At 40.3% G+C, this 13,370-nt stretch overlaps 1 protein-coding gene across 5 annotated transcripts in view; it reads right to left on the bottom strand.

Moving 5' to 3' along the window:
- Positions 1–3,275: 3,275 nt before the first annotated feature.
- The window catches only part of LOC114047106 (ras-specific guanine nucleotide-releasing factor RalGPS1), a 490,091-nt gene continuing 479,996 nt past the window's right edge, over positions 3,276–13,370 (bottom strand). For 4 of the 5 annotated variants that reach the window (XM_027867842.1, XM_027867838.1, XM_027867840.1 and 1 more), the window contains 4 exons: positions 12,004–12,096; positions 10,743–10,848; positions 7,666–7,757; positions 3,276–3,305 (listed from right to left, as the gene is read on the bottom strand). In XM_027867842.1, coding sequence (XP_027723643.1) covers positions 3,276–3,305; positions 7,666–7,757; positions 10,743–10,848; positions 12,004–12,096 — 321 coding nt within the window. Of the gene's footprint in view, positions 3,306–7,665; positions 7,758–10,742; positions 10,849–11,999; positions 12,097–13,370 lie in introns of all 5 variants that reach the window. The other variant, XM_027867839.1, reaches the window with a different exon arrangement.

Raw genomic sequence — 13,370 nt, 5'->3', positions numbered from 1 at the left:
TTGTCTCCCCCATTAGACAGTAAGCTTCTTGAGAGCAGGGATTATTATCTTTTTGTATCGAGTCATAGTGGCATAGTGGATTGAAAGATGATCTCTGATTGAGGAAGATTTGTATTTGAGTCCTCCATCTGGCACATCTGACTGTGTGACCCTGGGCAAGTCACTCTGATCAATCAGTAGCTCTTTAAGACTATGAATTACCTAGAAGGTGCTAACATGTATTGGTGGAAGGTGTTTTCTCATAAGGAGTTTCCTATGACAGGCCCTGGACCTCTCCCTATCCCCTATGTATGCCAGGTGCTATTCTAGTTGCTGGGGAGTTAAAAACAAAAATAAAGTGGTCCCTGGCCTCAGGGAGTTTATATGAAAAGGCACAACTGATTGTAATCTGTATCATTAGAGAGAGTATAACTGCACTGATGAGGTCACACATTCAATTCAATAAACATTTACCAAATGAAGATTTAAGTAGAGTTTTTGTAAAGCACTTAGCACCATGCCTAGCACATAGTAGGTGCTTAACAAGTGCTTATTCCCTTCCAAATGCCTTCTATATGGCAGGTATTGTGCTAGGCACAGACAACACAAGACAAAAAAAAAATGAATCCTTGAAGCATTCAATATTTCCATGGATAATATTTCATTAATGTGTACTTTTCCTTCCCTGATACGGATGTCAGCTCTTCATTTCTTAATAATAATAATAGCTAGCATTTATGTAGTGCTTTAAGGTTTACAAAGTGCTTTACATTACTACCGCATAATAAAGATGATTTTTACAAATGTGCAGCCCCACACAATAATTAGCTGGTGTCCCACCTTCTAGTCACGAGCTCTCTGTGCACTCAGGCCAGGTAGAGAATCATGGAAATCTCAGTTAGAAGGTACTTCAGAGGTTACACAGTCCAGCCCAAACCTGAAGCAAGAATCCTATCGACATCTTCTGAGGGGGGGCATCCTACCTCTGTGTAAAGACCTCCAGGAGTCTGGAATTCATGGCCCCCTGAGGCAGCCTATTAAAGCTCTCATTCTTGAGAAGTTTTTCTGTCTCTCGGACATTTACACCCATAACTCTCAGCTCTGTCCTCTGAGCCCGAGAAAAATCAGTCAGTTTTCTCATCCATATGACAGCCCACATGAAGACAGCTATCGTGTACCCGCTATGTCTTGTCTTCTTCTGATGGTCTCTCAGAAAGAACCTGAAGTCCTTTAACCAGCTTTGGCATGCTTTCCATCCCCCTCTTCATCCTGGTCACTCTCCTCTGTGTGCCCTCCACGAGGAACACAGACACTCACAATCTGCTGAAAGCCTCCCTTGTACTTTTTTAGATCTTTTCAACTTTACCCCTTACAAAAGTTGCAGAAATTTTATTACATTTTTTAAAGCCATTTAAGGGTATCATTAACAAGACTGACACAGACATTTAGAAAACTATCCTTTCAAAAACTCACCATGGACACAGTAAACAATTTAGATTTTAAATTTTAAAAAAATCCACTTATTGAATTAAAGCATATTTCAACACACCTCCTAGGCTGCATGTTCCTGGTGGACAGGAAACCTCGTATCCCATTCATCTTTGTATGTCCCTAGAGCTTGACAAAGGGCCTCTCACGTAGTAAGGTCAATATGTATTTAATGAATGAATGAATGAATGAAAAAAAAATTAAATTAGACCGAAGGAGACATATAGGAAAAAAAAGTCTGTCCTGTGATGGGAATAGTTCCCCTAACAGAGGGCTCGGTTTATCATCCTATGACCTAGTGGAGGCTTTGAGGCCCCTGCTGCCTCTCTTCTGGGCTCACTGCCTCATGGGTCCTCAGAATGGTGGGCCTGTAGATTTGCCAGTGCTGCTTTGGAATACGTGGTAGGCAGATCCCAGGCAGGTCTCAGTGTCATTCAGCAGCCCTGACTACTCAAAACCCCAAACACATCAACCATGGCAGTGGAGATGGGTGAGCAAGATGTTGAGCCCAGCAGGGGCCAAGGTGGCTTTGCTGGGTAAAAAGCCCACCACTGTTGTCACCCCGAAAGCTACTCTTGTGACTTTCCTTTCCCAGCCTCTCCATAGCTGCCTTTCATCTCCCCAAAGCCTCAGCCACACTGGGACAGTTGGAGAATAGCTTTTTAAACTCCTTTTTTTCAGCACAAAGGGCAAAGTAAAGGTGAACCCCAAAGTGCCCCCAGACCCTCTACAGGAAAGGGAATGGGTCAAAGGACAGCTCATTTTCTGGGCTGGGCCCTGACTTGGAAGACCTGACAATAATAAGGCTCCATGGATACCAAGTCAGAGGGAGTTCGAGATGCCCCAGGGAGCAGGCTTTGCAGAGGAATAGCACCCATAGTCAAAGAAAACAATATGCGATTTAAGGCATTAATTGTGTATAGTTAGAGAACCCAAGGGGAACATTAAACCAAAATGAATTAAAACCTTGATGATCAAAGAATCACAGAACTTCAGAGTTGGAAGGGACCTCAGGGGGCATCTTGTCCAACTCAATACCTGAATAAGAATCCCCTCTATACAGTGCAACAGCTTAAAGACCTCCAGTAATGAACTCTTACTTTACCTGGACAGCGTTGTAATGTAAGTCTAAAAAGCAGCTCCTTCCAACCAAATGAAGTGAGTTAGGTTGCAAATCTGGTGCCAAAATACATGTTTCCCAAATAGCTCACACATGGTGGAAATGTCTGGGTAGTGTGTGTGTGTGTGTGTGTGTGTGTGTGTGTGTGTGTGGTGTTATACAAAATCAGAGGCAGCCACATTGCTAAGCAACTCAGTGCACTTAGGTTATAAAAATGTCACTCCATGACGTCTACTCTAATGGACACTTTGCAGCAAGTGAACAACTGCCTGTTGTCTTTGTGCATTAGAAAGAATTGAAAACCCAACATGGGCTAAATGTTCTTCAGTCACAGAAAGCAGCTTCACCATAAAAAGGACTGTTTATAAAAGGACAGGCAAAGGATGGGATGCCCAGTCTATGGTCCAGCAATTGTCCAGGGTTATTGGCGGCCACAATTTAGCTCAGGATCTGTGGGTCCTGCAGCAGAGTTCAATGGTTTCTTATAGCTAGTAGGAATGAGGAAGTCACTGACTGGGACACTCATGCGCTCATCAGACTCACTTTGAAGTTGCACAGCTGAGTGTGGGTGTGATACTATCTAGCAGCTGGCGTCCAAAGAATGATCTTCTTTAACTGTGTGTATGTGTAGTTTTCCTCCATCCTGCAGTTTGGCACTTTTGTGTCACACCAAGCATTGTGCAGCTGCTTATTCGAATGACATAAGGTTAGTAGGTACCTGAAAAAAAAGTACATCATTATATAAGTCTTGGTCTATTGAAGGAAGGATTATGAGGTTTCTTAAGATCTCAGAGCTAGAACGAGTCTCAAAAGGCCTTTGGTCTGACCCATAACTGAGCTAGAATCCCCTTTAATTATATCCCAGAAGTGAAGCAGTCATCCATTTTTAGCTCAAAACCTTCTGATGAGAGAGAAGCACTGTCTCACAGGGATGCTTAACTGGAGGGCCATAAACTTAAAAAAATTGATAAATGTATATCAGTATAATAACTTTTTGAAATCTGATATATGTTATTTTATTCATTTAAAAACATCATTCTAAAAGGCTTTACCAGGTTGCCAAAGGGATCCTTTATCAAAAAAATGAAATAAAATTAAAGACTCTTACAGAGGCAGTACATTTTCCTTTTGGAAAATACTGATTATTAGGGAAGTATTTTTCATATCAAGCCAAAATTTGTCTTTCTGAAACTTGAAAACTTGGAGCCATTGTTTATTTTTCTGCCCTCCAAGGTCAAACAAAAAAGTCTTTCTTTCAAATGGCAGCGCTCTGAATAGAATACATAAGAGGAGAGTAGCACTCTATATTAAGAAGATATAGCCATGTGAGGAAATCTAGAAATTTAAGGAAGGAAGTAGGATGGAAAACCTTTGGATGAAGATCTATTAAGGGAAAAATAGATGTGATATTGTCAAGAGAGTATACTACATACCATCTCTACAAAAGAGGGATATGGATAAGTTATTCTGTTAACATCATGAACCTGGCATGGGGGTATGAAATAGTAGTGATGGGAGACTTTTACCAGTTAGTCAGTGAATAAGCACGTGTTAAGTGACAAATAAAAGCAAAAACATGGTTCTTGTCTTCAAGAAGCTCATTTTCCAGTGGAGGAGACATCGTGCAAACAAATGTACAAAGAAGTTGTATAGAATGTAAATGGAGATAATCTCAGAGAGAAGGCACTAAGGTGGAGGAGGGGAAGGCTTCTTTCAGAAGGTGGGATTTCAGCTGAGTCTTGAAGGAAGTCAGGGAAGCCAGGAGGAGAAGTTGAGGAAGAAGAACATAGCAAACATGAGGATACAGCCAAGTAAAGGGCTCAGAGTCAGGAGATGGAGTGCTATGTTCAAGAAATGGCAAGAGGGCCAGTGTCACTGGATCATAGAAAACCACTTTTACAGCTATGTATATGGATTGGAGTGGGGAGAGAATAGAGGCAGGGAAATCAACCAGAGGCTGTTTTAACAGTCCAACTGTGAAACGATGAAAGACTGCACAGCAGTGGCAGCTGAGCGAGTGAATAGAAAGGGATGTATATGTAGATAGATATAGATATAAATAAAAATATACACACATAATATATATGTGTGTATATATATGTATATAACCACATTTATATATGTATGTGTCTTTGTATGTGCACACACTCATTTACCAAGTATCTACTATGTGCCAGACACTGTGCTAAGTGGTGGAGATAAAAAAAGGCAAAAGCCAGTCCCTGACCTCAAAGAGCTTAAAATCTAATGGGAGAGATAACATGCAAACAAATATATATCAAGCAATATACAGGATAAATAAGAGATAATTAACAGAGGGAAGGCACTGGAATTAAAAAGGGATGAGGAAGGCTTCCAGGAGAAGATGGGATTTTAAAGTTGGAACTGAAAGGAAGCCAGAGAAGTCAGTAAAGACAGCATTCCAGGCATTGGGGACAGCTATACACACACACACACACACACACACACACATACACACGTATATGTACATATGTATGTATGTATATATATGCATATGTATATATGTACATATTGTGAAAGATGAAATAATAAGACTTGACAATAACTGAATATGTGGGGTGAGGGTAAGAGAGGAATAGAAGACAATACCAAGATTTCAATTCTGGATGACTGGGAAGATGGGGGTGCCTTCCATAGTAATAGGGGAGTTCAGAACAGGGAAGGGTTTGGGTGGAAAAGACAATCAATACTGTTCATAATCTTCTGCCAAAAGCAAAGAATTTTATATTCTCAAGTTGTCTTGACGATAACTTCATTCTTCAGAAGTTGGATTGTATGACACAGAGAATTATTCTGGGCATGATGTGACCAATAGGGATGAATGACTGTTAGAGTATAAATAATAGGAAACTTGGAAGGAAGTGACTTCAAGAGATAGAGAGGATCACAGAAGACAAAATGGACAATTTTAATTTCATGAAATTAAAAATCTTTTGCACAAACAAATCCAATACAACTAAGATTAGAAAGGAAGCAGTTAACTGGGAAAGAAAACTCTTTGCCGCAAATTTCTCTCATAGAAGTCTCATTTCCAAGATATATAAAGAACTGATTCAAATTTATAAGACTAAGAGCTATTCCTCAATTGATAAATGGTTGAAGGACATGAACAAGTAGTTCTCAACAGAAGTAACAATGACTATCTATAAGCCAATATGAAAAAAATGTTTCAAATCACAATTGTCTGGTGAAGTAGGCACTACTGTCATCCCGATTGTACAGGTGAGGAAACAGAAGTTAAGTGACTTGCCCAGGGTCACACAGCTAGTAAGGGCTTGAGGCAGGATTCAAACTCAGGTCTTCCTGACTCCAAGGCCAGTACTCTATCCAAAATTCCACTTTGTCCTCTCAATACTGGGAACCTTAATGATCAACAAGTGGATGATACTACTAATAGACTTAGAGGAAACCTCACCTGGCCTGGTATGTACAAGATTTTGATCACAGACTCTCAGACTTGGAAGGGAGCTCAGAAGCCATCAAGACCAAAAGACTAGTAGCAATGGTAGAGTGAGCATTGTTTATCAGATGAATTTCTCAAATGCAAAAAGCTTGGATGGAGACTCCATTTCTGGGGATCATTCAAAACAAGATTTAAAAAAAAATCTCCTTTGAGTTTTCTAAGTCTTCTGCTAGGAGTCTGAAGGCTGGGGCCACCTCCCTTCTGAATAATTTTTCAACGGTTATCTGAGAAGTTGGATAGGGAACATTTCAAAGTTGGTATAGCAAGACAGAGTAGGGAGGTGAACATCTCGGCAGATAGTTAGAAAGACTATTTCCCCCTTCACTACTACAACAACCAGTTCTTTTCTATCTTGCTCAAGCATAGGTTTGGCCTAAGTCTATGGAGGACCTGAGTACACCGGTGTTAGTGGCAGAAATGGATACCAATGTGGATTGTGGGTTTTTAACATGAAGTTCACACCTCCTTCCTGAATTCATTGATAGATTTCATAGGTTCTTAAACTTGTATGGGAAAATTATCTCTTTATTTTATGAAGTTTTTAGAAAAAATTATTCTGAGAAGGGGCCCTTAGGCTTCACCAGACTGTCAAATGAGCTCTATGTCACAAAAAAGGTTAAAAACCTCTGATACAGATTCTTTGAAAGACTTAGAGATATATACCCCATCAAAACGTGTTTAAACATATAACTGTTTGGGATGAAAGAGGCTGTATCTTCATCCCTATGCTGCTAGCATACTCACCTACCTGCTAATCGTCTACCTGTCTAACTACAAAAGGACAAAGACATCGAGACACCATAGTATGGCTGAGATAGGATTCTGATTTTGACCTGCAACCAGCCACTTCCCATCACAGGCCTTCCTTTTTGGAAAGAGGAAATGATCATTGTATTAAGGAATTTATAGCTGTCAAGGACTTTAGGTATCAGCTAGTCCAATCACCTCATTTTAAAGAAGGTAAAGAGGACCAAGGGCCTAGGAAGTAAAATATTCTGCCCTTGTTCAAGTAGTAAAAAGCAGAGTTAGGATTCAAATCCAGGTGCGTAGACTCCAAATCTAGGACTCACTAGTCTGGACTTTAGCTTAGTTCTAGAAAGTGTCACATGGAAAGAGCCAAGAACTCTGACCTGGAAAGAACCCTGAAGCTGGGCATAAATCCCAACCACCTCTCCTTACTACCTCTGTGATCAAGAGTAAGTCACTTTATCTGTCTGGGCTTCATTTCTTCTTCTGTAAAATAATGAGATTGGATTAGATATATAATCTTGAAAATTTATTCACCATATTCTATGTTCTAATATCCTAAAGTCACCTCTAATTCTGGAATGCTATGTTTAGTGGTTCCCTTCTTTCTCTATTTTTTATGTTCTAATGTTCTAAGCATCCTGTGTTCTAAAGGTCTCTCCTGCTTTAAAATTCTTTGCTCTAAGGTGTCTTCCAGTTTCACATTCAGTGGAGAGCTCTCACAGTATCACAGCTAGCATGCTCTGGGAATGCAGAGGATCCTGGTAATGACTGACTCTCAAAGTCTGTCCTCTTCTAGAACCTGAGAGAAGACCATGAGGTACCAAAAAAACCTTGTTCCCCTTACCTGAGGCCTGTTGCTTTTGCATGCATCATCCAAGTGCTTGTGCCACAGTATTGCGTGCAATCTGGAGCCAGTCTGAAACTTGTAAACATTGCCTACCACGTTAAAGAGGTTGTCAGATTAGGAAAGGATCAAACACAAAGGTCTCAAAGTTAAAATTAACGTAAAGTTACAGATGGAGCTAGATAATCTAAGTGACTAGATAGAAAAATGAAGTGATTCAGTCAGGCAGGCAGTCAATAAACATTTATTAAGCACCTACTATGTGCCAGGCACTGCTAAGTACTTGGGATACAAAGAAAGGCAAAAGATAGTCTCTGCTCTTAAGAAACTCCTGGTCTAATGGAGGAACTAACATGTAAACAAACATGTACAAACAAGCCATAGACAGGATAAAGTGGAGACAATTAACAGAGGGATCAGGAAAGGCTTCCTATAGAAGGTGGAGTATTAGCTGGGACTTGAGGGAAACCGAAGAATCTAGTGGGTATATAAAAAGCTCACAGAAAATAGAGGCAGGGCCACAGATCTTCCTTGCCCCCTTCTAGTCTGAATCTGAGTGTAAGGATTATTCCTTCATCTCTAGGTGCAGTACTAATGGAGTCCTCAGAGCTATTCTCTTAGACCTAAGCCAAATGTACCCTATTAAGGTCCAGTTTTTCCATTACCTGTGATTCTCCTTCCTCATCTTACCAAACGAAGCCAGCTTCCAGTTTCCTCATGTTATCCATTGATATAAACAGATATCCTATCAGGGATTCCCGCTCTCCACGGAAACACAGAGATTGCATACAGTTCTCTAGACCTTTCCCTGATTGGGTTTGTTCTACAGGAGACTGACATGTAAGTGGACCGTAGGGGAAGACTGCAAACGCTGTAGGCCAGAAGATCCCTCATTTCCACAGTCTCAAGAGAGCGTGTAGAGAGGCAGGTGACTGGGTCAGATCTCTAGCATTAAGCTTTGTCTGCCTTTGAGACTCAAAGTATTGCCTTGACAAGAGAGGGGGTTGATTCAATAGGGCTTTTCAGCTGTATAACATCCTCTGCTTCTCCTTCCCCCCATCTATGCATGCACATTTGTACTTTCTCTGTCCCTATGTGTTGACAGCTCCTTCCCTGGTATGCCCTTGTGTGGTAAATGACTCAGTTTCCTGCATGCAATGGTATACACTGTCAATCACCAGGCATCTTTATGGGGTCATCCCCTTAATATGGGCAACTAGGTGATATAGTGGATAGAGTGCTGGGCCTGGAGTCAGGAAGACTCATCTTCCTAAGTTCAAATTTGGTCCCAGACACTTACTAGCTATGTGACCCCGGACAAGTCACTTAACCCTGTTTGCCTCAGTTTCCTCATCTGTAAAATGAGCTGGGGAAGGAAACGGCAAACCACTCTAGCATCTTTGCCAAGAAAACCACAAATGGGGTCACAAAGAATGAGACAGACTGAAAATGACTGAACAACAACCCATTAACACAATCCTCTAGCGTCTGTTAGTTCCCATGGCAATCACTTCTTATAGCTCATCACTCTCTTTATAAAAATTTTTTCCTGTATTCTTAGGCTCCTCTAAACTTGATTTGATGGCTCCATGGCTCTGAGCCTCTTCTCAGGAATCAACATTTCTAGAGACTGCAACACTAAACTTCAAAAGCCAAGTTAGGCTGGTTTTGGCTGTATTACATAGTCGCAGCCAGAATGTCCCTGTGTTGCTCCTTCTACCCTCTCCAAAAGACCATACCTGTGGGTGAACATCAAGTCGACAAGGCTCTAAGTTTTCACCGAGCCTCCATCCCATGTCCAGACACGAAGAAGTGCAGCAGTAGCATATAATAGACACCATCTACATTACACGTCCGGAAGAGAGATCTCAAATGTGAATATTTGTTTTAAATTCATAATTTTCATATATTTGCACCATTATTACTGTTTTTGACTAATGAAGACTTCTAAGTCTGATTCCATATTCTTCTGAATAAAGGATGGAATACTTTGGAGAACAGGGGCTCTCAGGTTTGCGTGCTCAGGCCTGTGTAACAATTGTAAAAGACTCGAATTATGTAGCCATCTTTTCTTTGCAAAGGCTTTTTTTTCTTTTTTACAGAAAACCCACTATAAATATGTAAGAGGTACAATGATCCATTTGTGTAAGAATGAAAAAATCACAATGTTTCTGGGTTTTTGTTTAATTTTCTGTAAAATAAGAAAATTGGATTAGATAATCTCTAATGTTCCTTCTCGCTCAAATCAGAAATTCCTGGTGCCTCATTTCTCCCTTTTGCAGTAAAGTTTATGAAATCTCCCCTTCTATTAGTTATGAAGTTATCAACCCCTTCACCCAGAGGAGAAGGCAGATTGAGACAGTTATTGTGGAAAGAACACTGACTCTGTAATGGGAAGAACTGGCTTCAGTTCAAGCCTCGCTGGGCCTCAGTTTCCTCATATGGATAATTAGACTACATAATCTCTGAGGTTTTTTTCTAGCTCTATGATCCTATAAGTGATGAATAGCCATGAATGTAGCTCCTGAATGACTCCAGAGGAATTCTACCAATTGCCGTGTTTAACCTTATCTAATCTATTCAAGATCAGTGCATTTGAAGGGGCTTCTAGTCCCTTTGTCTAACTCAGTATAAAACCACACAGCCTCTAGAATGTGTGGGCTGCCTGGTGGTCAGGCTACTATTCTTTAAATAGATCTAAGCTTCTAGGAACAGTTCACATGTACAGGTTCATTCTCCTAGGTTAGAAAAGATGGGGACAGAGTAGCTGACCATGAAGCACACGTATACGTGTATTCTTGTGCCCTTGTGTAAGTATATCCACACTGTTTATATATCCTTTAACAAATTCTGTAGTTAGATCAACTTTGTCTATATCCTTTGCATTCAAACTCAACCAGCATATCTTATTTTTTTTTAATCCTACAGTACCTTCCTCAGCGCACATAGTAGGTGATTAGTAAACAACTGTTGACTGAATGCTTTTGAATGACAAAATATTTGCTGACAATCACTGTTGAATGAAATGGGAACCATTCAAAGGGAAAAAAAGGAGACCATTTTTCCAGTCTTCATACCTTTGTCAGGGTTATTCAACTGGAAAATATCAGGATGCTCAGGATCATCAGGTAACTGAACCATCCATCCAACAATGGAGACTTTTTTCCCAGGTGTGGATTTATACTGGAAGAGACCAAACACAATGGAAGCAGAAAGCAAATTCACATCTTACCAACTGTCAAAGTCCACACAATTTATTAATAATTTATCCCTCCATCTTGGTTGCCATTATATATCAGCCTCTAGGTTACTCTCCCAACTTCTTCAATGACCTTTGTACCTGGTTCTGTCATCAGGATGAACACATTGACAATCCACAAACAACTCCTGAGCTTCTGCTAGGTTCAAGATGCCTTGTGAAGTAGAGAGGTGCCTAACACATACCCTATGATCTCATGGATCCGATTAGGGAGAAAGCATACACAAAGGAAAAGAGAACCAACAATACTGGAAATTATATGGGAAGGGAGAGAGCATAGGGTGTTTGAGAGAATGATGCATTGGGATATAGAGGACGGGGGTCCAAATCCTGCTGTTACTTGCTACCTGTGTGATCTTGGCCAGATCGTTTAACCTCAATGGACCTCAGTTTCCTTACTTTTAAAATGAAAGAGTTGGAGTAGATGACTTTTAAGGTTTCCTCCAAGCTCAAAATCTATATTCCTAAGACTATTCTCAAGGATTTTAAGATTCATGTTGATAACTTCTAACATGTTGTCCTTATAATGCCTCAGCTCCAAAGACTTACTTTTCAGTCATATACTTCCATAGTTATCTACTGAGCCTCTGCCATGTCTAACATGCTGTGAGTGATACAGAGGTGCTTAAGATGTACTCTGCACTCTCAAGGAGCTTACAGTCTAATTAGGGAGGCAACATATACATATGAAAAGAGAAACAATACCAAGAAGCATATGAGACTAAATTTATCTCATGAGACTAATCACTTGTGAGGTGCTCACTTTTTAAATTTCTCTCACCACATTTGCCTATCCCTTCTATTCTCCTATGCCCTCAGACAGACAGAACTGAAAGCCTTTTAAATTTCAAATCCCTAAAAAATTTCATTGGGATCCATTATGACTTTGTCCCTTGATTCCTAGTCCACCAATAATCTGGTTTCATGGACCTCCAATGCTTCATAGCTCTGACCGAGTGTGCCACTTTAATAATTCATTAGCACCCTTGGAAACCTCAGTCCCTGCATCTTTTGACATTCCCAGTCTTGAAATCTATTGCCTTGGGACATCTTTAACATGAAACTCATTTGTTACTTACGTGTTTTCTGTCAGTACCCCGTAAGGACTTTGCTCCAAAGTATAGCAGAGTTGATCCTGATAGTGTTACCCAGTACCTAGACCATGAGGAAAGCTGGAAAGAGAAAATGAGCAAAGGTGAAAAATAATCAATAATCAGTAATTACTTTATGATAAATAATAACAGCAATAGTAATGACATTGATAATAACTCATATACAAATAGTGATTTAATAGACTTAGGTCAAACCCCACCTTCTACAGGAGACCTTTCTTGGTCACCTCCACTGCTAGTGTCTTTTCTCTGAGATTGTCTTCCAAATACCCTTGTATGTGTATAATTGTTTGCATGTTGTCTCTCCCATTAGAATGCGAGCTCCTTGGAGAAAGGGTTTTGTCTTTCTTTGAATCCCTAGGACTTAGCACAGCGTCTTGTACATAGTAGATGCTTAATAAATATTTGTTGGCTGACTGACTAACTAGTAGGCTAAGAGTTGCAGCAATCAGCTAGGTGGCTCAGTGGGTAAGCACTGGGCCTGGTGTCAGGAAGACCTGAATTCAAATCCACCCTCAGACACTTATTAGCTGTATGACCCTGGGCAAGTCACTTAACCTCTGCTTTGTCTTAATCCACTGGAGAAGGAAATGGCAAAAGCACTCCAGGCAAAATCACTTTGCCAAGAAAACCCCATGGACAGTATTGGTGTGCTATGGTCCACAGGGTCATGAATAGTTGACTGAACAATTGAACAGCAATGTAAAACTGAATAGGGATGTAAAATTTATGAGGTGTTCTCACAATCACCTTGTCAGAAAGGTAATGGGAATATTATCCTTATTTTGGAGATGAGGAAACTGAGACTCAGAGAGGTCAAGTTATTGTCTCAGGGTGACATAGCTAGTGTCAAATATGTAGCTATAGCTATAGTTATATCTCTACATAGATAAATACACACATATAAACATACATATAAGCATATTAATTCTTATATAATGCCACTTGGAAGTTGGAAAGGAAAATAAAATCTATGTGTTAATAAAATGGAAAGGAGAGTTCTTTGCCCTGTCCTGATCCAACCCTCTTATCCCTTTAAAATATCATCATCACCCAGGGATAAGATGGGAGTGAGTTTCTCTTTCTCAGACCAAGCCCCTAGGTTCAGGACCTTTGGTTCCTCCCTGCTGAGGGAATTAAGGGGATTGGAGCAGCAAGTGATAGTGGGAATTGAGTGAATTCACACTGACTCCATCTTGTGTCTCTAGAGCTAGCTCAGTTCCGTTTCTATTCAGTTATGGGTCTAGTCAAATTTCTTTCTTGGAGGAAACTTTATTCAATTGTGGGAATTGTGAGAAAACCTTATTGTACTGTTTGAACCTAGCCCTGTGTGG

This window comes from Vombatus ursinus, unplaced genomic scaffold (genome assembly GCF_900497805.2).
Source record: "Vombatus ursinus unplaced genomic scaffold, bare-nosed wombat genome assembly UNPS02014786.1, whole genome shotgun sequence".
NCBI classification, from domain to species: domain Eukaryota; kingdom Metazoa; phylum Chordata; class Mammalia; order Diprotodontia; family Vombatidae; genus Vombatus; species Vombatus ursinus.
The sequence above is the reverse complement of the archived record's forward strand: the minus strand, read 5'-3'. Positions and strand labels throughout refer to the sequence as shown.